Here is a 27,647-nt window from a genome sequence, read left to right as displayed (position 1 = left end):
TATATAGTTTGAATTATTTTTTAATAATGACATGCCAGGCTGAAAGTGGCTTAAAGGGCCTATTTAAGCTTCATTCCGCGATAGTGTTTATAGTCACACAGCCTGAAAATATTACATTATATTGTGTCGTATGACTCGTATGAAGGTTTAATTTGTACATAGACCGTTATATCGATCCATACAGTGTGTGTGCGTCCATCCCCTCCTCCTAAAGCATGTTGTCAAAACCTAAGCTCCTCCTAAGACAATGGTTCTGGGATCTCCCCAGATCTGTTGACACCATGGCACCGTCCCTCGCTGCTCCGTTTGTCTATCTCTGGCTGCTGCAGTCTGCTGGTCGCATGTGAGGGAGAGAGCTGGCTTGTTTTGACAAACAACAGCGTAATTCCCCTTGTTTATAGATAGCTGCCGCCTGCCACGCATCACGGCATGGGGCTTTAATTCGTCAGTCTAGGCCTGAAACTCCTGCAATAACGCCTGCAAAATCTACTATCATCTGAGAACGTTGTATTTTGCACCATTTCATGAGTAACGGCTTTAAATGTATACCACTTTTAATCTATATTTGCACACTTTACACTTACCGGTATATAAAAAGTGTACTCGCTATTTCGTCTGTTTTTGAGCAACTATAAACAGTATATTCTGTAGGCCTATTTATGTTGGTACTGGGCAGGAAAGCACTGCGCATACATGTCACTTTTGTTTTGGAGAAACTAATCGCTTTATGTTATGAGGAAGATTTGATGTTGTGCCATTAAAGCTCCTTTCTTCTTTTATAGCAGACGTGGCACAGAAGCTATGCCTTTTGAGATGCTGATGGAATGCTGATTCAACGGCTTCCACACACAGACACTGGAGGGCCTCTGTGCCGCTCATTGAGCCCTCACCCTAGAGTCAGGGACCAAATGCTTCTTTTATTTCTGATCCACATGAAGCTTGAAAGCAAGCGAAATGGATAGGTTGTGTGTATGAGGACGAGTTGTAACGTTAGGTTGTCTTGGCGGTATAGGCACTATAGGCAGAGTAACTGTCCACTGTCTTCTTAGCGATTCATCGATCGATTACTTTTTTCATTCATCGAATAAACAAGAAGAGCATATTTTCTTTTATATATATTCATAGATTTTTGCATTATCAATTATAATTTAGAATCAATCTTTTATTAGTTTGATTAACTATTACACCCCTGCTTGGAAGGTATAACTCCAAGCTTTAGCTTGAGCAGTGGGCTGGAGGAGTTTATAGACTTAACAGAGATGGAAGGAGCTGTTGTTACATTGATGCAGCCTGATCCAGGCCTAGGGGGATAGTGGGATACAATAAGATCATATTTGATCTCCTTACCAGATTACGTGCAATGGTTTATGAATACTTTTAATTGATTATGTATTTATTGATGCCCCCTCCTCGTATTCCTTTTATTCTGCTTTTGAGCACACGCGTCATTTAGTTTAAATGTGCTATTTTTTAACTGTCCAGCAACAGAACAAACATTTTCAGATTGGTACAGTATACCAATTTTATCCAATCAGGAGATGTGAAATTGGAAGTGATTAAACAAATACATGAGCAGACAGGAACACTATACAATTGAACTAATAAATGCGTATACTACTCTCCAGATTAGATGTAACTGGCAATCCACTTGAACATATTTTTCTGTTTATTAGAGAGCTGGAAAGACCCCTGTTAGTGAACAAATCACGCTATAATGTAGCAACGATAACAAAAAAGCATTTAGTTTTAACCAAAATATATCATTAATCCAGTCTCTTTAGTCCAGTCCACAAAAAAAGTTTGAAAGCAAGCTGGGGTAATCTGTCCATATTACATAATGTTTCACAAAAAGAGCCAAGAGCCCTTACAAAATATAAACAATTGTAGAACAGGACAGCGTGTCCTCCCAAGTGTTACAAAGCAATTAGCTGGTCTTTAAAAATGCCTACGTTTTCCCAAGCACAACAACATTGGGCCGAGGGGAGGCGGTTGACCTTTTGCCCTCAGGGCAAGTGTCCTCTTGGCACATAATAATTGCCATATATTTTTCTACCTCTATAAAGAGGGTATGCCATATTACTACTAGTAGCCAAGAAATAAGACGGCCGGGTTCTAATATAACTGCTTCCATGTGGATCTCACACTTCATGTGATCTATGATGTCCAGTGATGGAGAGTAAGTACATTTAGTCATGTACAGTTTTCAATACTTTTCTACACTCTATAACGCCACTATAATTATTTTTCTTACAAGTTACTTTGTAGATTTTGAATTTTTGATTATTACAAAAATACATGAACCAGGCACCAGCAATTAAGCAGACTTTTATACTACTAACATATAGCAGCATCTTAGCATCTCAAAATTGTATTCCAGTACTGTACGGTACTTGAGTAAATATACGTTACTTTCCACTACTGCAACCTTAATTAAATAGTAATGGTCAGCAGTTAGCACTGCTGCCTCACAGCAAGAAGGTTCTGCTGGGGCCTTTTGCGTGTGGAGTTGATGTTCTCCCCATGTTCATGTGGGTTTCCTCCCATACCAAACATATTATTAATATTGTCTATTGGCACTGTCTGGAGCTGGAGCTGGTCACTTGATGGCGGCAAATTCCAAACAGGACTATGGGTAAATGGTGCATTTATATAGCGCCTTTATCCAATGCCTTTTACGTAGATTGTGCATTACATTCACCCATTCATACACCGATGGCGGCGGAAACCATGCAAGACACCAACCAGCACATCAGGAGCAATTTGGGGTTCAGTGTCTTGCTCAACAAGGACACTTCGACACTAACTCTGGGAGAGCCCGCGTTCGAACTAGCAACTTTGCGGTTACCATCCGGCATCCGGCCACTCTACCCCTGAGCCACCGCCGCCCCGTGTAAAATATCCATGCATCTTCAACCACTTATCCACAGTCGGGTCGTGGGGGTAACAGTTCCAGCAGAGAGTTCCAGTACTCCCTTTCCTGGGCCACTTTTGCCACTTCATCCTGGGAAATCCTGAGGCGTTCCAAGGCCAGCGTGGACTGGAGACATAATCCCCCCCATCTGGCCCTTAGTCTGCCCTGTGGCTGCCTCCCAGCGGGACGTGCCCAAACTGCCCATGACCCTTGGGAGACACCCAAGAAGCGTCCTTACTAGACCCAAACCACATTAACTGGCTCCTTTCCATGTGGAGGAGTGTAAAATATGCTGGGCAAAATCAATAAACTAAACTAAAATATCCCCACTTGTGTTACTTTTTCCCTTTTCATATCATGCCCACTGTCTCCTTTAACCCTATAATCTTGGTTTGGCAGGAGCAGCTGGTCTCTACTTGGCCCCGTCCTCACACCGTATTGTAATACTATTTTCGTTGCATGTTTGCCCCAGAATAGGGACACTGTGGTTCATAATCGACTGTCAGTCCATACCAGTGGTTACCAAAGTGGGGTCCAGGACTCCAGGGAACCCAACATTTGTTAATATGGCATCCATAGTTTTACCACTTTATGGATGCGACAAGTTGTGGGTTTGTTAGATCTGCCGGTTATATCTTCCCTTCTTCTCTGGAGTCCTGCCTCAAAACAGACCAGAGGTAGAAAACTGTCGTTCCCTGACGTCATCGCTAGGGACACATGCATCAGTAAGCAGGAACTGGGGATGGCAATGAAGGACCGGAAAGTCTGGCGTGGCATTGTGAAATCCATGATCTCGACCGCGGTCGAAAAATGATGATGATTTTTTAAAATGTTTTAAAGAATAGGAACTGCCCACCACTATCTTGGTGCTCCGCAACCACCACAATTGGCTGTGTTTGAGTGTGGAAAGCCGGCAGGGGAGGGTGGTCTGCTCAAGGCGCAGAACTGGGTGGTGGGATAGCAGGTTCCTCTGTGTGTTACTACTGTTCGGTGAAAAGATTCAAGAAGCAGCTGTTGTCTCGGTTTCAAGCTGGACAAATATATCTCTAAAACAAAAATATCCTGGTTTTTAACATGCTTACATTGATGTTTATCATCTTCTGTTCTGTTGAAAGGTGCAATCACTAAGTGTGCAAAGTGCTAAACTAATTGTAAAATAAATAAAAACAAAAGGAGCGAGTGCATTCACCGGCAGCGGCGATCAGACGCCGTCCTGCTGGGGGGGTGGGTGGGCTGGGCGGTAGCTGCTGGCGAAGGGGGGGTTATGACACTCCGGTGCTGGTCCGTGCCGTGGCAGCATTTCAGCCGCCTGTCCAGACATGGCAACTGCCGATGACAGCCACGGCAGTGTTTCCTCTGCTCTCCCGTCATGCGAGGCTGGTTAAGACTCACCCGTGGCTCCCGACATGGATTGCTGGTTAAACCCCACCTGTGGCTTCCCTGTGAGGTTAGGGTCAAGCCCCCAGAAAGGCTTGCCAACGTTAAAGCTGCGAGATGTAGTGGCGAAAGCTGGAACTGCAGGTGGGCCCCTGCATTTATCACGAGGAAACCCCGCACCGCTGGGGTTTAACATTGAGCGCTCAATGTTAAACCCCAGCTGTTGCACTTCCGTTCTTCCGGGTGTAAAACGCCATGAGCAACTTCCATTGAAATGAACAGCAGGGGGCGGGGCAGTCCACCCTCTATCCTTTCTAACTCTTTGGTTAGGGTTATAGGTTAGGGTTTGCTGGTTTGGGGTAGGGTGTCGGACTAATGCGGCTAGTCCGGCGACGCTGCGTCTGAAGCCCCTGCACTCTCTCTCTCACTCTCTAAAAAAAGCCCAGATTTGAACTTGAGCAAGAATATAGGCCTACCACCCGAACTAGACAGACTGAACAACATTGACTGCACCTGTGTGACCAGTGCAGACTGATTGGTGTTTGACCTTCAGGTGTTAAGGAGTGTTGTATTCTGCCGTGCTTCATTCTGAAGAAGACTATTACAATAATTGTTCCACCTCCTGATGAAGACACCAGGTGAAAAAAAAAAAAAAGTAAAATATATTGTCAAAAGTAGCGAAAATTGACGAGCTTGTAGATCAGCTATTTTTTGTATTTTTTATGTTGCAATTTAGACAATTTGTAAAATCTTGTAGCCTACTTTAATTGGCTACGCGGCCTACGCCTACTTCAAATATTTTTATGCCAATTGCCTTTGCAATTTTTAGGCTTACATGTTATTACATTTTATTGTTAGGCCTACTTATGAATACAAAATCTGGGTAGGCCACTATAGGCCTATTCTCTTAAATTGCTCCACCGCTGTTCAGAATTAAATTAACTATACTTCCATGCTCTTCTTTCCTGCTCACCATGTGTTCCGATGGGAAAGGGAAGAGAGTGACGTCAGACCGGGGCTGGTCTGCCGTTTATTAGCCAGAGAGCGACGTGCCAGGTTGAGAGCTCACGCACGCACGCACACACACACACACACACACACACACACACACACACACACACACACACATACACAGTCTGACACACATACACATACACACACAGGCTCTGTCCGGCCAGCAGCGAGGGCTCTGGAACTCTACGAGGGGGATGTTTTACTAACCAAACTTTATAGAAACCGAGTCACTTATAGAAACAGAGACCCAAGTGTCGCAACCGTTTCCTATTTTAATGTAACTTTTTTACAACTTTTTGAAACGCCAGTTGCACCATCCACTGAAGTTGATTCACTTTTGAATGAGCGGGACCCTTATTTTTCGTAGTGTCCTTTTCGATGTGTGTGTGAGACGAGGGGCTTCTTTGGTTCTTTAACATTTTTATTTAATTTTCTGAAAAACTTTTGGGATTAGTTGCCTGTTTTTTCATCTTCTCTCCAAACTACTGACTCGTGATGGTTGTCCTATCACTAGCGTTACTTGTAGGATTCGTAGTGAGTCTGACTTCAGCTGACAAGGTAAGTGGCTGTCTCGCTGTTACTGTTGGACTTACTGTCACTGTGTGGGCATTTGCGAATGAATTGACCCTGTTAAAAGTCGCCGCGAACTCCAATTATATGTCTATGAATAGAAGTGTAATTGTCAGTTATCAAGAAAACCAACATTGAACAGTGTGGTATATCCCGTACATGACAGTGTTATTCAGTAGCATTTTGAACTAGTCAGTGACTCAATCTATATAGGTTATTTGAAATGTGTCAAGCATCAACTAGTTATATAACAGCTGTGAAATGAATGTGGCAAACATGTTCCTGAGTTTTTTTTTTTCTTCTTTTTTAACACACTGTCTATACATGTAGTGGTTCTTAAAGTGGGGTCCAGGGGACCTGCAGCAGGGTTCCTTGAGGAAGCTTCCAAATGGACCAAAGTCTGTAACTCTGAGTGTTCAAATGAAACCACATGGACCTGTATGAAGGCAGGGTCACTCTCAGAGCTATTAGTATGCTGGGTCAAAAAAACACTGCAGTTTAAAAAAGAAATGTCTGCTTCACAATGTAAACAATATTATTTCCATAAAATCTTTCTTAATGGGCTTTTGCATTTGTCTTTCAGGCTGGCGAAGTAGATAAGGAGGGTAAGTGATATTTACATGTGATCAAATCATTTCAAGTTGAAAGGGTGCAAGGAGTTCGCTCTTACTGAAGTAACAGGCTAGGATAAGATAACTTGGTGCACTGAGATGAAAGTGGGAGGGGTGTGTGTGTGTGTGTGTGTGTGTGTGTGTGTGTGTGTGTGTGTGTGTGTGTGCGCGCGCGTGCACATGCGTGTGTGTGCGCGACTGCGTGTGCGACTGCATTTGTCTGTATTACTGTACTTGTGAAAGCCAGATGTCCCCACGAGTATAGTAGAATTAAGATTTTTTTAAATATTGATTGAATACTTTATTAACAGTTTGCAAAAAAGCACAGAACACTACAGTTACATGGAAATAACTAACAATGCTAAAAGGATTGAAGCCAAGAAAGAACCATGTCTTGTTTCCATTGGAGCCCTGAGTATTCAATTCATAGACATAACTTCAATCCTTGATCCACAGTACAAACGCATTGAGTGAATTTGCACATCGGCTGTTTTCGGTGCAACCAAGTATACTCAAGCTTTAGGCTTGGGGATAAAACATAGGAACAAAAAAAGGTACAGAATGACATTCATGAAATTGCAACCTAGAATTTAGTTGTACCCTGTGTGTGTGTGTGTGTGTGTGTGTGTGTGTGTGTGCGTGTGTGTGTGTGTGTGTGTGTGTGTGTGTGTGTGTGTGTGTGTGTGGGAGATACAGTATAGCTCCCATCCCTCCTACTCCCAACACGAACACACTAAAGAAAACACACACGAAGAGAGATGCAGTTGCACACACACACACACACACACACACACACACACACACACACACACACACACACACACACACACACACACACACACACACACACACACACACACACACACACACACACACACACATTTCATGAGTGAACCGCTTCAAGGGCTTTGTCATACAGGGAAGAAAACTCCATTTGTAAATCCTGCACATCTGTTCTTCATTCTGAGGTTAGGAAACAAGTGAGCTGCAACCATGTCCACGCAGGATCCTTTAACACCGATATCTCTTTACCAGTCCTTGTCCCTTTTATTATTAATAATAATAAAACTTTATTTGTATACTGTAGCACCTTTCATGACATGACATATGGGCCCTTATCCTTCAAGTTTATGGTTATTTCTGAGTCATAGTGAAATGCCTTTATATGGGCGTATCAGGTTTATTTATGGTTATGTTCAGTCATAGTGACATGCTGTGTGACATATTAGGTTTGTTTATGGTTAAGGGCAGCAGTGGCCCAGGGGTAGAGTGACACTCCCCCAGAGTTAGTGTCCAAGTGTCCTTGAGCCTGCCTTGCATGGTTTCCTCCCAAATGGGTGTGTGAATGTGTGTGTGAATGTAATGCTATGTAAAGTGCTTCAAAGCGCTATATAAATCATGCACCATTTACCATTTCCCCCGTGACGTCATGTGTCAGCCAAGTCAATAGACTTTTTACCAAACCTTTTATTCTGTATGAACTTTTTAGGCCAAGTCAATGGCAAAATAGTTAGTTACATTTACTATGATGTAGTGGGTGCCACAGTGTGCGCCACATAACTGTGACGTCATGTGGCAGCCAAGTCTATGGACCCAATTTCAGAACGCTTCTCTCTGTGGGCCTAAAAAGCAACGTATGTACGATCATCATGATAAAAGGCACTGCTCACTTCACACGAGTGAGTGACGACTCACGAGAACCCCTATATTGTACTAGCCATGGTTCACATGACGCTTGTACTTCACGAGCAACATGGCCCAACTGCAGCCTGTTTTATGCGACCGCTACATTTACATAGAGAACGTGTACATATAAACATTTAGAATTCAAATGTAAAGTACAGGTGTTAGACATTTCCTGGTACAGCGATTAGCACTGCTGCATTCCGCGTTTCTTTAATAACGCATTTTTATCCGAGCAGTTTTTTTGAGGCTTTCAATTACGCGCTCCTATCAGTCGGGATGTGTGTTGCACTCTGATACACTGGGTGTGTTCGATATAGGCACGCTGACCGCACTGCCAATACAAACTAATAGGCGAATGTGCTCCCAATGTGTAAATAGCCGGGGCGCTCGGATAAAAATGCCTTTTATTAAACAACGCGGAACGCAGAAGTGCTAATCGCTGTAGCAGGACATTTATAACACCCGTGGCACACGTGTTGAGTACTTTATATTTGAAATCTGAATGTTTATGCAGGCTACACGTTCTCTCTGTAAATGTAGCGATCGTGTAAAACTGGCTGCAGTTGCGTCATGACTGTCCATCTTTCAGGGCTAGCATTGTACAAGCGTGGCTGTAGTTTCCCTTGTATTGTTATGTATTTATTTTGCTGAAGGTGTCCACAAGAGCTTCTCTCTACTCTTCTGGGTATCTGGGAGATTCAGAAATGTTATGGCCTTCTAAATCAATGCAATGCAAAGGATAACTTCACCATTTTTCAAACTATCTTCATTTTGGTATGCTCAATATTAAATGAGCCAATTTCTGTCACTCTCTGTGTCTCAGAGGATGGCTGTGCACAGTTCAGAAACCTGCCCACCAGTGAGTGACATAATCGGTATGCTGATTTGGTAATTTAAAACATTTTTTTTCTTCTTTAAAAAAAAAATAGAACAATGCTTCTATTTTAGCATGTTAACTTTCCAGGGAGAGAAAGGCTGTAGTTTAGCTTGGAATCCCCATTAATGATGTCACTGGTAGACAGGTTTCTGAACTCATCCATAATACACCAATGAGGCAGAGAGTGCCAGACATTGTGCCATGATCTTATCATGAACATTATTGAGAACCAATTATATGAAGATGAGATTGAAAATGGGTGAAGCGCTCCTTTAAGCTAGAGCAGTGGTTTTCAACCAGTGGTCCTTGAGGGGGTGTTTTAAGCATTATGTTATACTTTAGCTATTGAAAAATAAGCTCATAGCTGCGCAACCGAGTGGTGCGCTACGAGCTTGTAGGTCTGCTATTTTTGAAAAATCTTAAAAATGCGGCACAAATCTTTGAATATATATTCTTTCAGCAGACTTTTTTTATAACGACGCCAGGCCTAAAAATGGTTAAATATTCCACCCCCAAAAAAAGAGGCTCAGGGGCGACCGTGCCTTTGCTGTTGCAGTCCTATACACTGTATTCCCTTTGCCGTTAGATCTGCTCCCTCCGATGAGTCTTTTCATCACAAGCCTTTGAATCCCCCATATGATATTGCACTTTTCTATTTTTTGATTACTTTGTTTTAATTGCCTGTTGTTTTATTATTGACTGTCTTCTGCACTGTATTTTACCGTATAATATTGTATTGTATTGTATTGTACAATGAGAGTTGTTTTTAAATGTGCTCTATACATTTGATTTGATTTAATTTGATTAGATCTTTAAAACTCTTAGATCTTTAACCCTTGAGAGCATAAAATGAAACACGCTCAAGAGTAAAATTATTGTTAAACTGCATTAGGCTATACTTACAAGAAGTCTACACCAAAATAATTATTATTTTGATCAACGTTTCCCTGTTATCTCTCTTACTGTACATGGTAACACATCAATACAGAGTGGAATTGTGGACAAAATATTCTTTCATTTTGGGTCTGCGAGTCAAATGGTGGTCCATGGCTTAAATGCTGAATAATATTATTTATTTATATTGGCCTTGATATTAAAATGAATTATGATATGATATGATATGATATGATTATGAATAATGAAGCTAGCCTACCACATGAAAGTGCACATTCAAAGGATTACATATGCAGGGCCAAAAACGCTTCATGCTAATTTAATAGGATAAGCTTTTTTAAATTGTTCTCATTTCTCAGCATGTGATTTAATGTGAATTTTTCATTTAGCCACTTTCAACTCGGCGTCCTTATTTTGGAATGTTGGCATTGGCAATCATTTTCTAATTAGAATTGTTGGGTAAACATTATTTGGCCTCACATTACAAACTGATCAAGTGTCCCATATGGGGTGCTGCAGTGTAACATTGTAAGCATAATGTGAAGTCTCTCCATCACACTCTATCGTATCGTTGCTGTCAGACAGAAACCTTGTATCTCCATATTTCATATATATATATATATATATATATATATATATATATTAGTTCTTCTTACAAGAAGTCTCACACAAAAGTATAGCAAGAATAGCCAATCCACAAGCTCAGAAAGCATCGCATCACAATGCATTGTGCGCTTGTAGATCAGCTTTTTTTTGGTACGTAGATCTGCTATTTAGTATTTGCAATTTAAAATCGGTTCAAATGTGAGTTTCTCTGGGTGCATTGCAGTGGATGATGACATTAACAGTTGGTGTCCACTGTCCATTGTTGCTAGAGTCAAGTCACATCATGCCCCTTTTGAGCATGGTCAAAATATGACAGTTAAGCTCATGTTCATGTTTTTGGTTGTTATTAGAGAAAGTAAAAGATGAGAGTTATTTTTATTTTATTTGCCGCTTTCTTTCGTTTTAACGATTTTAGCTATTTTTGACAGGGGGTGGCGGCATTCGAACATGGGGCTAAATATGTATTTTATTTACAAACTTTATAGCGATTCAATTTTTTATTATTTACTATAGTCCTACTAGACACCAGGAAATTACATCTGGCCACAAAAGATAACAGGATCTACTGAATGTGAAGGGGGGAGGGGGGTACTATAGGGGCCTGCCATACTGTGTTGTATAGGCTCAATATGTCAGTTTGTCACCTCCCCCTTCACATTCAGTAGAGTGATCTTTTGTGGTCAAATGTAATTTCCTGGGGTCTAGTAGGACTATAGTAAATAATAAAAAGATACATCGCTATAAAATGTTGTACACCATGTTACTTCGAAATGCCCTGTCAAAAATTGCTAAAATGAAAGAAAGCAGCAAATGAAAATAAAATAACACTCATCTTACAGTATACTTTCTCTAATAACAACCTAAAACATGAACCTTCGTTGAAAAATACTGAAGTTGTCCTTTAAGCCGCCGCTCCCTATACTGTGTACATTGTTGTGCGACCAATAGTTAAAATAGCCATTCTACAAGCTCACAACGCATTGCCACGAGTTAGAAGCTTGTTGATCTGCTATTTTAGAAAATGTATATGACATGCCCAAAATAGGGCCACTGTCAGGGTTAAAGTGGTCAAAGCCCCAGTCTGATGTTGGAGTGTCAACTTGTGCACATGCCCAGGGATTCTAAATGTGTGACCAACAGATGGCTTGTTAGGTCACAATTACCAAACATAATGATTTTACGATTCACATTTCTCTCTAATTGCAAATGCAATTTCATAAATACTTCATCCAAGACACCAGCAACATTATGTAAATAATATCATTAACTGGAAGTAATTTAATTTGACGTTTGTTTGTGGCAACGCTTACCGTTTCCTTCTACTTAGTTTTTGCGCTGTAAGGTGCCATCAAGTTCATGGTTTAAAATGACATGTTTTCTGAATCTGAGCCACCAGATATCAATTTGTTGTCTGGCTGTAGATGTACGCTGTCAAGAGCAGAGCTGGGTCGTCTTAAGGATTAAGCAGTGTGATCTTCTATATTGATTTGTCGCTTAAGCCCAATGGTCCAGAATGCCACAGCACGCTTGGTCTTCGACCTAGTGGCTTCTGATGTTATCAGATGATTTAATCTCTGTCATCAATACCATACATATGGAGCCACTATGAACATTTCCTACATATTGACGTTGTTGTCAGCCATTGTCAGACACCACGTTTGGCATGTTGTCCGACTACTAACCCTATTACTAAACCTAAATCTAACCGGCCACGTAAGTCCCCTAGCCTCATATCAGTCTTAACCGGCCACGTAAGTCCCCTAGCCTCATATCAGTCTTAACCGGCCACGTAAGTCCCCTAGCCTCATATCAGTCTTAACCGGCCGCGTAAGTCCGTTTCACTATATGTTTTCGCATCAGCGGCATTTCCTAGTCGCCTATTTGCGGTAGGCAGTATGTGGAAATGTCCATATTGCCTCCATTGCATGGTTCTGATGGTTCTGAACATACTGGTGATTATCAGTTGATAACATTTGAAGCGGGTGCTTTGACCAGCCAAAATATTCACGTTACCCTTTTCCACTCTGCTTCATTGGCTCCCGGTTGCCGCCCACACCCTGTACAAAACAATGATGTTGGCCTACAAAGCAACCAAAGCCATGGCACCCCCATAACTTCTGTCTAATGTCTGATCCAACCCTACAACCCCTCCCGTTCACTTAGAGCAGCTAACACATAAATGCTCTACAAGCCTTTCCTAAAACACTGGACAACGCACAACTCTTTTCCCTCCTGGCTCCCAAACTATGGAATAAACTCCCCATTGCAGCCAGAACTGAACTCCCATTTTTTTGGATGGGACACCGCATATTAATGAACACTGTATATCAATGTGACGTAAATACACTGGATTTAGCAAAGGCGCTAATTTACATCCGCAGTCCCCACAAAAAACACATAAAATCTAAAAACTCACCTTCAGACTCCACCTCACTTTCTAGAACTTCACCCTCCCTGTATCCCTTCTCACCACTTTTGCTTTCTATTGAGGGGAACCCTGTGTACTCTCTGCTGCCCCATCTGGCGGAGTCAGGTTAACTACAGTAGCCCTCAGAAACAAAACCCCAACGACTAATTAAAAGCATAAAAGTGTCAGGTTTTTGGGTTTCATACTGATGACAATATTTTGTAATGGTTGTTAGCGCCATAATTACTAGCTGTTATGCGAGAAAGAGCTCCTTTCTTGAGGAAGAAAGCGTTTGATGTTTGTTTTTTTATGTTTAAAACCAGACGTGTGGCCCAGGCGGTGGCGTAACCGTCTGGGCACCCGACTGGTAATCCAGTCGCAGTGTTCTGCGGGTTCGACTCCCGAGCCCGACACGGCCTTCACTGCATGTCTTCCCCCATCTCTCTCCCGTTTCTTACACATATAAACTTTTATATGTTTATATAAACTTTTATATTGTCAGACGCCACTCGGTGGCGCGCTATGAGCTTGTAGATCTGCTATTTTTCAATAGCTAAAGCATGACATGATGTTAACACCAATAGGGGTTCCCGCCCAAAATGGGTTAAAAATGTCCAGGGAGTTTGCATTACTGACATCTTGAGGGAGAGAGTTGGGGAGAGAGAGAGCTCTGCCCCCAACCGTTATTTTATTGTGTGTTTAACCCACATCTCACATCTAAAAAATAAAATTACTTGAGTAAACACTTAAAGTACTGTCATCAAAATAAACCCATAGCACAAAAGTAAAAGTATATATTTTATTTCAATATTTGTCAAACTTTTTCCAAAAATAGCTGATCTACAAAGCTCACAATGCGTCACATCTTGTAGATCAGCTATTTTTGAATGGTGCTCAATTGGTTAATGTATATTATGTAATAATTATCTAAATCTACAATCGAACTTGTAACTAAAGCTCTCAAATAACTGTAGTGGATGGAAGAAGTACAGTAGTTAACTCTGAGATCTAGTGGAGTAGAAATGTTGAAAATTGGAAACAATTGAGTAAAAAAAGGAACAAAAATCTAATTGTAAGAGTATACATGTATATGTACTTAGAACGCTTTCCACACAACATCACTGTGGTTAGGCTACCAGTATTCAACGCAAGTATTATTTGTATCAGTGATCAAAACAACTCTTCATATCCAAACATCTGCTTCTGAAAGGGTTAGTTTCGTTGCATTGCATGGGCCCACTGTACAAACTGTGATTTCTAAAGCATGTAATTTCTCCAGACGTATCATTTTAGCGTTAAACAATAACACCTGTTAGAACGTCCTGCTGTCAAAATCCTGGACAAAATGACAAGGTGCTGAAATTCACGCGTTATTATTTGTTCCACCCGCCTTTGGTGACATTTCTCAATTGCACTGACGTTTGACCACTTGAACCCTATAGCATAAAGCGAAAATAAGCAGATCTACATGCTCACAACATAATAGTGTTGAGTCGCGTTGTGTCGTTTTGGCTATTTTCCGCAAAGCTATTTAATGCACAGTGAATACAGGAGAGGGCCTAGTAGAGCTACTAGAGCCCACTGGGACTCCAGTCAGTAGGCCTATAGGGTTTAACCACCCTTTAGTCTTAACCTGAGTTCCAACCGAACGTGGGACACTTCTTTTCCATCTATTCCAAATCTCTTCGCCAAAAATAACCAATCTACGACTACAGGCTCACAACATGCCGCGTTACAACAACATGTTATGAGCTTCTAGATCTGCTGTTTTGGGAGAATGTTCATCCCAGAATAGGGCCGTGTTAAAGACAAGTGGTGAAGGGTACCACTGAATAAATGAATAGGTAACTCTGTTTAAGTCAATCTATGTACTGCATAGGTTTAGCCTGGCTCGTTTTCTTGGAGGAAAAGCATCCTACTGTAATTGGACTACTGTGTCCCATTGGCATGCCCTTAAATCCAGGTTTTCAGCCATCACTCTGAGAAGAGCTGTCAGGATTCATGGACATGTGCCAATCTTTCCAGTGAATGGGAATGAACTTACTATTGCTCAAATTAGAGCATTGCAGTACAGTAGCCTATATCGTCGCTGCCGATTTCGAAACCTATTGTATGTCCACTTAACCACTTTCAGGGTAATCACTTGTGTTGGGAAAACGGGCAAATACTCCAGTACTTTAACTCAACTACATATTTGACTAAGCAATTTTCACTTGTAGTTGAGTAATGTTTGATCGGAGTATCCAACTATCCATCATTGCTCAAATGATGGTTTGGCAGCGTAAATCCTCCCATGGATCCATTCGGACAATTTCCTTGCCTCCTTGAAGCCCCTCGTTGGAGAAATACTGGTTGTTTTTAATATAGCCAGATTGGTGGCAGCTGTGCAAAGCAGTATACTTTCTCCCTGCCAGTTGGTTCAGATATTCAGAGAGAGGAGGGATGAAAATAACGAATGAAGGAGAGCAGTTATTAAGCCTAAAAAGTCACATAGTGGATGCCAGACTAGCTATGCTTTAGGCAGGGTAAAGCTAATGGGGATCCTAACAATTAAACAAAGTAGTCTAGACTCAATTAAAAAATCACACCCGTGTGAACTGAGTGTTGCAACTCCCCTCTCTCCACCCCCCCCCCCCCTTCTCTCTCTCTCATTAGCAGGCAACAGTGCAGCACCATCTCACTCTCTGTTTCTGGCACAACAGCGCCCCTACTGGTACTAATAGTGTACTAATGGTGCTCACAGTCACATAGGTGCATGGGTGGGTGGGTGAACCAACACATAGGCGGGTGAACACGGACATTGCTGTTCCTTGGAGTGGTTGCACCACTCAAAATAAGCAGGCCCAGTATTACAAGTTTTATTGTGAAGCCTTGCATGATGTACTGTACATGTTTTTTTCTTTACGACATACAGTAGTATTCTTAAAACAATTATTCACGTATATATTTCATACACCCAAATGGCAGCACAAACACTAAAACAATCTTCAAAGAAACAAGAGGATATGTCCATGAATACAAAACAAACAAAGAACAGAAAGAAACACATTACATACAATTAAACATGAACAAATGCACAATGTCCCCATCACAGTTCTTTACCCCCACCCAACAGCTGACAACTCAAATTAATCCAAAAGCCTCTTCAATGTAACCTCGATTAATGAAGTCCAAGAACCTCTCCCATATCTTATAGAATACAGCAGGTTTCTTCTCTTAATTGTATGTTAGTTTCCCATGTGCCAAACTGGTCGTTAAATTCCTCAACCAAAAGCCGATCGTAGGGGCATTGACATTTTTCCAACACAATTGAGCGGCTGGCCTGGTCAATCACAAATTTTTCTTTATTTTTAGTGTACAATTTAATGGATAGATACTGCGTATACTGTACATGTTAAACCACATGACCACTAGTGTCCCTATTTTGGTGTGAACATTCGGTGAAAATAGCTCACAGCGCATTGCGTTGAGAGTCGTGAGCTTGTATATTGGTTTGTATATCGGCTATTTTCAGTGAAGGTATTACCTGCCTACCGGCATGTGCACTTAAGCTCTCCAATTAATCCAGAATGCTGCAGCACGCTTGGTCTCCAATCATCCAGCCAAAATGCCCCCTTCTTCGCTCCCCCCATTGTCTCCCGGTTGTACCCCTGTATGGCACCCCCATATCTTCAAAGTCCAACCCTACAACCCCTAACCCTACAACCCCCCCCCCCCCCCCCTTTGCTCACTCAGATCACTTGAATGCATCAGCACTTTCTCCTGCCAATGTTGTCTGCTCCTTTAACCTTTTTAATGTTTTTTTAAAAGGCTTTGCCTCTCTTTAATGTGTCTATTGTTTTTAAATGTGAAGCATCATGAGCCATGGAGAACGGTATTTTGCTCCCCTGTATGCCCAGTGTATATTGTGGAAGTGACAATACATCTGATTGATTGATTGATTGATTGATCAGCCTACACAGGGAGGCTGTCAGAACCTTCATTAAAACAGCCGGGACAACGCTCCACACGTCTCAGACTCTTCTCCCTTCTGGCTCCAAAACTATGGAATGAACATCCTATTGCAATCAGAACTGCACTCACTCCCAATCTTCCGCCCGTAGCACTTGCCGTAGCACTTGCACCAGCCTCGGCGACCTTACATGCGTATGCAAAGGCTAAACTTATGTAATATGTAATTTAGATACATGTATGTATGTAGACATACCACTCTATAGTTTATACTCATACAGTAGGTTCCTTGTACAGATATTCTACGGGTGTTAGTTTCTTAGCTTGCTTATGATCCTTGATGACTCTCTCTATGTACAGTATTTGATGTACAGTATATTACCATGTGCTCTGGATTAAGAGCGTCTGCTAAATGCCTAAATTGTAAAATGAGCACCCCCCAGCCAACAAAGTACAGTATATAGGGTTTAAGTGCTTAAAGGAGTAATTCGCCTCCAAAATTACTTATTTTCTATCAATTACACATCCTATGAAGTCTTGAATTCATGGAGATTTATTTTTATTTTATTTGATGACTGGCGGAGTCTCCACCATTTAGTCTCCGCTGGTATATTTTAATTGAGAGAAAATAAGTCTTTTTTGGGTGAACTATTTCTTTAAATGATTTGATTTAATGTTATTTGCTGCACCGTGCGGGCCACATTCAGGCCCCGGCTTTATATTTTTGCACCCCGTTATTGTCATACCAATACAAATACACTTATATACAAGTTTTATTGAGACAAATCATTAAATCAAGACAAAAATCATTAACATTAATCATTACTGGATATTTCAACAAACATGGGAGGAAGACTATGCTTTTATGGAGATTAACAAGCCAGTGTGCCATCTTTCCCAGAGAAGAGCATGTATTTGCCATTCACTGAACAGCAGTCTCTCTGTAAATAAAGCCTACTCATTTCATCATTTAATAATTACATCATGATAGATGAAAATGTGCGTGTTTTCTGTGTATTTCCTCAATTTTAGACATTTACATTTAGAATTAGCCTACCGTAGGCATTCACGGTAGTCGGACACAAATGCATTCTGTTGAGTGGCCCCAGAGCAATGTTAAGTTGAGTAGCCCTGACTGCTGTCTTGCCTACATGTGTTTCCGTTGCTGTAATGAAATGTGTCCCTTTGACAGACCTCCTGAAGAGCCGGCTCAAGGAATATGGCTTGGTGACGCCCATCAGCACAGATTCTCAGGGCCACTTCCTTTCGCACCTGCTCTCCGCCAACCACAAGCAGCGCGTCAAGAGGGACACGGCGGCATCGCCCGGCGGCGACACCGAGCAGAGGCTCTTCTTCAACGTGACCGCATTCGGTAGGGAGTTCCACCTCCGCCTGCGGCCCAACGCCAGGCTAGTGGCGCCGGGCGCCATGGTGGAGTGGCACGACGAGGTGCAGGAGGGCTTTGGGGATGGCAGCAACAGCACGGGCGGCGAGGCTGGTACCACGGCGGGGGCCAACGAGACAGAGGCTGCCACCGGCGGGACAGAGCGGATACTGCGGCGCGAGCTGCTGAAGACCGACTGCACCTTCATTGGTGACATCACAGATGTCCCCGGGGCATCGGTTGCCATTAACAACTGCGATGGACTGGTAAGTCCTCCTTAGTCGTAAAAAGAAAAAAGTCATCTGCATCTCAATTGACCTCTAACCCTGTCTTTCATTACAAAAGTGGCATGACCTTATCAACCGATGGTTAGTTATTGTAGATGTCAGTGGTGGAAATGACTAAGTGAATTACTGTACTTAAGTACACTTTTGGAATACTTTGACTTTAATGTGTATTTACATTTTTGGGGATAGGCTACTTTATACTTTTACTCCGCTACATCTCAGAGGCAAATATTGCACTTTTTACGCCACTTACATTTTTTGACACCTTTAATTACTATCTAAATGATAGCCAATCACAACCTCAAAATACCCCACAGTGCGACAGGTTTTTTTTATGCAATACTGTTTCCAAAGTAACACATTTGAATACAGGCCTTTTACTTGTAACGTTGCATTTTTACATTGTGGTACTTTTAAGTAACATATCGCAGTACTACTTCCTCCACTGATTGTAGACGTTCGTAAGCGTAACTCTCTGATTTAGCCCTTTTTCCGTACGTCAGTGGTGGGCGGGGCATTCCTACAGCACATTGTCCTCTGCGCTATTTCTCAAGTTGACAGAATGGCTTTTGTGCTCAGGTTTGTCACGGGTGAGCGGCCCCTGACGGATCCTTTCCTCCGTAACACTTCCCAGCACAAAACACTGATTCCTTTTGTGTGCCACAAAAAAAGGTTTCGCAGCCCTATCCTCCCCATCACCCCTCATAAAACACTTGAAGGGTAATTGGGGAGATGCCTTTTTTGTCCGAGCAGCTCCTGGGATCAGCCAGCAGCCAGACGTCTCTGCATTCAGCAGCGCAGAGGACGAATGATGAGGAGCAATGCTGTTGTGTGGACCTTTATTCTTTTGAACAAATCAAATAATTAATCCATTATTATATTTTTTGGATACTTTTGTACAATTTCTTCACATATCACATATCAACGAATCAACACGACCAGCCCTACTTGTAGTCGCAGGTTTCCAAAAGATGGCATACCCGTTTCTCGTACCGGATCAGTTTCCCATTGCTTCGTTTGATTGGCCCGGCAGCAGATTTGAACTGGGAGCAACATACAGTATGACATCATCATATGTGTTTCCTGTTCAAATGTGCTGCTGAACCAATCGAACAAAGGAAAACAGGTATGCAACCTTCTGGAAACCTGAAACTACAGTAATTCGCACAGCCTTTTACTACCCTTCTAATACCTACCATACTGTAAATGCATACAGAGAGAGTAGTATAATGGCTGTGGCTCACTGAAGGCGTCACTGGCTTGCGTCAACAGAAACTAAAAAGAGATTACCTTTCTGTGTTGCTCCTACTCGTTTCAGGTGGTTTGTGCCACACTGTGATGCTCCACAATAGAAGCCAGCTCTGAGGGCTGTGTCAACAGGCTTTTCATATTTTTTGAGCAAGTGCCCAAATTGATGCTGCCATTCTTTGAAAAGAATGCCCCAGAGGTACTGTCACAGATTTACTTTTTATCCTTCACAATATGACACCAATATAACAAGGCAGCGTGCCACAGAAATGGCAAGAGACAGGCATGAAGGATGCCGTTTCTTTTTTAAGCGCTGTCACTCACAGCCTAGTCTCGCGTTGGCAGACCTTTGCCTCTCGCAATCTCCAAATGCTTCTGTCATACAGTCTGGAGCAACGGAAGTTCTATCACGAGTAAACTATAAAGCGGAAGTGGAGCCGGGAACTGCTGCTACTGTATATAGCATTCGGAGATTGTGGAATAGTTGTCTGGCTATATGTGAGACTACTCACAGCCTGAAGGCAGTGTGTCTTTAACTTAAGTCACTGTCTCTGTCACTTTGTTTTCAAACGACACTGCATGTGCGTGCATGTGGTCGTGCATGAGACAGACTTTTACGTCCCATAGCCTGGAGGGATGAAACTAAGATTCTGCAAATTTGAGGCTGAATCTTAAAATAAAATTCCCAGATTAACCATTTCACCACGTCTTTAAATAACCAAAAGTAAAAGTACTCAAATGTGTCTCCCCCGCCACCTCAAAAATAGCAGATCTACAATCTCACAACATGTTGCAATGTGACACATTGTGAGCTTGTATAGTAGTAGTGCTATTTTCTAATCATTGAATAATTAATTAGTGGCTTGTGACTCATGTATGTATGTATGTATGTATGTTTTTTGTATTATCGTCATCTTTCGCACAGCCTATTACTGCAGTACCGCATACAGAGAGAATAGTATAAAGGCCGTGGCTCACTGAAGGCGTCACTGACTTCACTTGCGTCAAGAGAAACCTTTCTGTGATGCTCCTACCCCTTTCAGGAGGTCTGCGGCTCTGCGCCACACTGTGATGCTCCAAAAAATAAGCACAGTCTGAGGGTTGCGTCAACAGGCTTTTCTGAATATTTGTGTGCAAGAGCCCAAGTTGATATGGTGCCATTCTTTGAATAGAATTCTCTGGAGGTACTGTTACTGTAGGTACAATATATGGGAGGTAATGGCTCAGGGAATAGAGAGTATGCACATGCATGATTTTCCCATCAGGACAAGCCCCCCTCATCTAGACTGAGTGTCAAAACATTGAGCAGCATGGAGTGTTGGAGTTTGGAAGCGCTCGTTGGAAATCACTCGGCTGTCCTGCGTACCACCTGTTTCTAATGCAGGAGGCAGCAAAATGTTGAAAACAAAACTCTGACACTTAGAAAAATTATCAAATGCAGGGCATTTCTTGACAGAAAGTAGCTCACAACGTTTCTATGGTGGATTTTTATGAAACAAAAACTTTGCAGATAGAAAGAGGATAATTCAAGCTTTTCGTACAGCTGCAATGTTGGTGAGTTTAACATTGTTTAATGCAATCAGACAGGACCTTTCTGTTGGGATGAATGGGCTGTCAATGCCAGAAAGTAGTTTTTTGCCACTCAGTGGGCGTTCCCGGCTCCCGCATAACTTCCAGGTACGATGATGTCACACGCATACCCTCTATAGAGTGGCCCGTAGAGCAGCCGGAGGTGAATCTCAAAGTTCCCAGTTTGATCCCGGGCTCCCCCAGAGTTAGTGTTGAAGTGTCCTTGAGCAAGACTCTGAACCCCTACTTTATCCCAATGTGCAGGTTGCTGCCTTGCATGGTTTCCCCCGCCGTCGGTGTATGAATGGGTGAATGTAATGCACAATCGATGTAAAGCAGCGCTTTATAATTGCACGATTTACCATTTATATTAAATATATTTGTCTTTTACTCCTCTGCAACTCAATTGCAGCTCATTGCTTAGAGATGTTGTGGGTTTCTTGAACAGTGGTTGAAGAAATTCTCACTTCATTATGAAGTAGCAACACCACAATACCAGTAAGACGCCCTGAGGGTGGGAAGCAACCTCGCCCTTGGTGATGGCAGATTGCTGGGTGAACGTTGGCGCTTTGGCATGGGGGGGTCAGATCAACATATGGAATGAATTCTGTACTGGCCATATATGGAGCGTGTCACGAGGCGAAAAAATACTCAAATGTGTCCCCTCCCCTCAAAACTAGCAGATCTACACAACATCTCACAACATGTTGCAGTGTGACACATCGTGAGCTTGAAATAGGGCTTGTCGTTTATCAGGTTTTTTTTAATATAAATCTGCACAATAACTTAATTTACTTCTGAGATGTATTGGAGTAGAAGTATAAGGTATCAAACAATGTAAATGCTCAAGTAAAGTGAATGTACCTGAAACTCAGTGGTGGAAAGTAAAATGGTGCATCTATATAAATATAAATGCACCATTTTACTTTCCACCACTGCTTCTCCGCAATTCAAGTGCAGCTCATTGCTTAGAGATGTTGTGGGTTTCTTGAAGTGACTGAGGTCACTTAATATGGTGACCATAAATCTGTGAGGGATCCTCTTTGCCAATTAAGTGCTCATCTACTGTTTTGGGTACGTTACAGCATGACAGTGTTCAAGTGCTCCTAAATTAATGAGATAATTCCGCTGTGGGAAAGCAAAGCTTAGTTGTACTTCACACGTGGGAATATTTATGCATCTGTGTCATGGACATAAAATGATGTCATAGTATTTAAACGTGGTCAGTAAACCAATGGTTATTAGATAAAGAACGTGCTGTAGGTTACAAACAAACATTGTGGCCTTTTGATATGAAATTGAATCTTTTTTGGTACCTTTTATTGTGAAGTTTTCTGATGATATATGGAATGATGTTGGGTTTCCCTCACCGAGCTCCTGCCAGAACTGTTGAAACAACTTTCAGGGCTGTCTTTCCACCCGGCAGAGACCATAATTATCACGTCTGAGAGTACCGTACACCGTACCGTCTGTTGATGTTTTTAAAAGGGGTCTGAAAACCTTTCTTTAATCCCTATACTGTATACTTAGTTGACCGGGCTCCCCCGGCAGGCTACTGTATATGCGTTCCGTCGCGTTGTGATCTTCTACATCAGCTATTTTGCAGCATTCAAGATATTTGCAAGATTACCTCTAACTGCTTATACCCTATACTAGTTGACCCGGGTTCCCCAGGGGTCTATACTTGGTCCCATTCTTTTCCCCTCTACAATATTCTAGAATAATCTCTAGATCTTGGATTATTCATAGCCGTGTTGCGACACGTGAGCTTGTAGTTAGGCTATTTTCAGGATAGGGTTCATGTGGTTCCTGAACAACCTATCTCTTCACGCCACATGATAACAAAGCTGTTTTGTGTTGCCTTCGGACGGCTCTAGCTGTGTCACCTGTGTGTTGAGTTACCGGTATTTTGATAGATGCAGCCAGGGTAATGTCCAATACCTATTCGGTCATAAAGGGGGAGCTGGAGAACAGCTTCTTATAAACATATGCACATTCAGTCCTGAATTAATACAGTCAAGGCTTTCAAGCAATCAATATTGATTGGAACAAGAGTTGTAATGGTGTAGTGTTGTTTGTGCCAACTGGTTGAGCTCTAGTCGTATCAAAGTAGATTAAATTCACAATGCCTGTGAGAGTTTGTGCTTTTATTGTGGCTGTGCCTGTCATCTCCTCAAGGTCCGCTGCCTGTGGGGGACATCTGAAACGAGAAGAAGTGCCCCTCGGAGCACATGTCTCCACCAGGATTGGTATTTGGATAAAATTTGAAAGGATAAAAAAAGAGTGTTGCACATAAATGGGCCTCCTGGTGGCGCTCGAAAAGGCAGAATTGAAAAATGCAGGCCAGATGTTTTTCCTTGGGCTGTAAGGGAGTGTGCACACAATATTTTGTGCATACAAAGTTTTATGCAGATCTGTCCATGTAAAGACGTGACTTGGCCTGTTATAGCGCCACCATGAGGCTGATTTGAAAAATGTCAAGTGGCATTGCTTCCTCAGCCTAGTGGGGATATGCGTGCATAGTTTCACTGCACTCGGGCCCTGCGTTCATGATTTGTGTTTTGCAGAAATCGGCCTCATGGTGGCGCTATAACTGGGAGATGTAGAAACTGCAGGGAAAATGTTTTGCCATGGCCTCTAGGGAGTGCGCATACAAAGTTGTACACAGATCGATGCAATTATAGGTAAAAACAGGAATTGGCCTGTTATAGCGCCACCGTGAGGCTGATTTGGGAAAAAAATAAGTGGCATGTCGTCCTCGGCCTAGTGGAAATGTGCGTGTATAATTTCACGGAAACTGCACACTGTGTTTGTGATTTGTGGCATTTTGTTCGAAACTGACCAATCATGCAAGCTTTGGAAGCCAATCTTAGCTAATCAGGATGGAATTGTGTGATCTGATTGTGTGAGAGTAATCTACAGAGATATGTGTAAAGGCCAAAATCGGCCTCATGGTGGCGCTATAACAGGCTGTTGTGGAATATTTGGGGCAGAGGTTTGTCGTTGGCATCCAGGGAGTGTGTGTGCACAGTTTGGCATGGATGGGGCCAACGGTGCCGGAGATTAGCTGGTGACGGACGGACGGATGGACACACGGACGGAGTGCAAAACCTACTCTCTCCCCAGGCCATCGGCCTGGTGGAGGCAATAAAGTCTAGATGGGTCTACAACAGGGTCTGTGACCCCTGGGGGGCCTGGGTCAGTGTTACTGCAGTGGGGCTGCCAAATTATTTTGCGTTAGGAGCGATTTTACGTGGTTGTTTTTCCTAAATATATATTAAATACACATGGAAATGTCCAACATATCCGACATATTATTTTAGCAACGGTAATTTGTAAAACAAAACGAAACCATTGTAATTTACACAACACTGCTGATAGTGCTGTCAAACAAATCTATCTTTTGGCACGATGAAGAGTCTTGAAGCTGTGCTTCACACTGTGCACAGGTGCATGATGGGAAGCTGAGTTTTTAGTGTAACACCAATGTTTTTCAACATGAGTGTCTGTCTGTCTGGGCCTAAGTGTTGCTGTTGAGCTTCACACTGAGCACTGTAAGACTACAGTACAGTACAGTACAGTATGAGTACATACACTGTAATACTACTACTGTATGTCATACAGTAGTTGTACGTACTCTACAGTACTCGTACATACTTGTACAGTACAGCAGTGGTTCCCAAAGTGGGGTCTGCGGAACCCTGGGGGTCCGCGACGCATAGCCAGGGGGTCCGCGAAATAATTCAGATTTATTTTTATTTTTATTTTTATATATGAAAAGTTTTAATACAAATAGTTCCATTGGCATCTAAATGTAAGGTTGCAAATATGCTTATCGGTGTTGCGAGGATTCTAGTAGGTAGTGTGGGTAGGGGTTCCCCCCCCAACCCCTGCAGTACAGTACAGTACAAGTTGTACGAGTAGTACAGGAGTTCAGTACAGTATAACAATTACAGTACGCCGCCAAAATATATTGATGATCAGAAGATGCAGGGTCTGATACCCTGCATCATGCATTATTTGTAATGGCGGTCCCTGCTTCATCTCTCTCTCAGCTATAGGTCCTTGGCCTGAATAATATTGAAGATGCAACATTATTCAATATACATATCATTTTGTACATTCCACACACGCATCTATACTATATTATACTATACTCTGCTCTTTGGCATTCTGCTTAAAACCCATTTTGGGCAGGAACCCCTTTTTGGTGTTAGCATTATGTTATGCTTTAGCTATTGAACAATAGCAGATCTACAAGCTCATAGCGCGCCACCGAGTGGCGCGCTACGAGCTTGTAGGTCTGCTATTTTTGAAAAATCAAAGAACGACTGACATAGTAACATGGCTTTTTCAGAAAACTGTCAGGATGTAGAAGACATTTTTAGAATCTGATCTCAGGTCAAAATGGGTTAAGAACTTCAAGATCATTTCCTTCTTTACTGGGGGTTAAAGAGGTATAAAGAGTTTCTCAGATCAAACATGGGCAAAACCTGGAGCTGCTGATGAAAAAGGCTGCTGTTGAGGGCCAGTGGTCTTTGATCTCAAGTGGTAGCCCGAGACCTCACTAGGTGTGTTTTACTGTTTCTTAATTATAGCCAGCCTGGTGTCTGGAACTCTTTACTGCGGCAGGCAGGCAGGCAGGCAGGTGGAAGTGGAAGAAGTACTTAGATTTTAAACTTAAGTGAATGACAAATACTTTCTTACAAAGCTTACTTCAAAGTCAAAGTACAGACGTAGTAGCATCAAAATATACTCAGTAGCAAAAGTAAAAGCAGACATTATGCATAATCAATAATTATAGTCCATTAACGTGATTTACCCGTGCTTTCAGCATTAAATCGTGTTAATGGACTATAATTATGGATCATTAACCACTTTAGAACCACTTTAGACACAGGCCGCAACGTGTTGTAATGAAAAATACACATTAAAAAAATGTATCTAAATCTACAAAGTGACTGGCAACTAAAAGCTGTCAAATAAATATAGTGGAGTGACATGTACAACATTTGTAGTGGACAAGTATCAAGAAATGGAAATACTCAAGTAAAGTAAATGTACCTTGAAATTGTACGTAAGCACAGTACTTGAGTAAGTGTACTTGAGTTCCTTTCCGCCGCAGGCCTCGCTGCTCACGGAGCAGACACGTCCTCTGGCCTAGAGACAGACAGCAGTGTTGGTGTGGGAGTCCTGGGGTAAAGCCTCTGGCCTAGAGACAGACAGCAGTGTTGGTGTGGGAGTCCTGGGGTAAAGCCTCTGGCCTAGAGACAGACATCAGTGTTGGTGTGGGAGTCCTGGGGTAAAGCCTCTGGCCTAGAGACAGACAGCAGTGTTGATGTGGGAGTCCTGGGGTAAAGCCTCTGGCCTAGAGACAGACATCAGTGTTGGTGTGGGAGTCCTGGGGTAAAGCCTCTGGCCTAGAGACAGACAGCAGTGTTGGTGTGGGAGTCCTGGGGTAAAGCCTCTGGCCTAGAGACAGACAGCAGTGTTGGTGTGGGAGTCCTGGGGTAAAGCCTCTGGCCTAGAGACAGACAGCAGTGTTGGTGTGGGAGTCCTGGGGTAAAGCCTCGGGCCTAGAGACAGACAGCAGTGTTGGTGTTGGAGTCCTGGGGTAAAGCCTCTGGCCTGCCTGTGTGGGAGTCCTGGGGTAAAGCCTCTGGCCTAGAGACAGACAGCAGTGTTGGTGTGGGAGTCCTGGGGTAAAGCCTCTGGCCTAGAGACAGACAGCAGTGTTGGTGTGGGAGTCCTGGGGTAAAGCCTCTGGCCTAGAGACAGACAGCAGTGTTGGTGTGGGAGTCCTGGGGTAAAGCCTCTGGCCTAGAGACAGACAGCAGTGTTGGTGTGGGAGTCCTGGGGTAAAGCCTCTGGCCTAGAGACAGACAGCAGTGTTGGTGTGGGAGTCCTGGGGTAAAGCCTCTGGCCTAGAGACAGACAGCAGTGTTGGTGTTGGAGTCCTGGGGTAAAGCCTCTGGCCTAGAGACAGACAGCAGTGTTGATGTGGGAGTCCTGGGGTAAAGCCTCTGGCCTAGAGACAGACAGCAGTGTTGGTGTGGGAGTCCTGGGGTAAAGCCTCTGGCCTAGAGACAGACAGCAGTGTTGGTGTGGGAGTCCTGGGGTAAAGCCTCTGGCCTGCCTGTGTGGGAGTCCTGGGGTAAAGCCTCGGGCCTCCCTGTGTGGGAGGCAGGCCGGCCCTTCATGTCACATGGATGACAGGGGCTTGTGAACATTCTTGGGAAGCCGAGTGGGGAAGAC

General features: G+C 42.8%; 1 protein-coding gene across 2 annotated transcripts in view; it reads left to right on the top strand.

Moving 5' to 3' along the window:
- Positions 1-27,647, top strand: part of adamts3 (ADAM metallopeptidase with thrombospondin type 1 motif, 3) — a 177,578-nt gene that overhangs the window by 26,221 nt on the left and 123,710 nt on the right. The window contains exons 1-3 of one of the 2 annotated variants that reach the window (XM_080766755.1): positions 5,496-5,860; positions 6,456-6,477; positions 18,097-18,554. In XM_080766755.1, the coding sequence (XP_080622881.1) occupies positions 5,798-5,860; positions 6,456-6,477; positions 18,097-18,554 (543 nt within the window). In that variant the 5' untranslated portion in view covers positions 5,496-5,797. Of the gene's footprint in view, positions 1-5,495; positions 5,861-6,455; positions 6,478-18,096; positions 18,555-27,647 lie in introns of those variants that run through there. The other variant, XM_080766756.1, reaches the window with a different exon arrangement.

This window comes from Protomyctophum bolini, assembly GCF_963924005.1.
Source record: "Protomyctophum bolini genome assembly, chromosome: 6".
Taxonomy (NCBI): Eukaryota; Metazoa; Chordata; class Actinopteri; order Myctophiformes; family Myctophidae; genus Protomyctophum; species Protomyctophum bolini.
The sequence above is the reverse complement of the archived record's forward strand: the minus strand, read 5'-3'. Positions and strand labels throughout refer to the sequence as shown.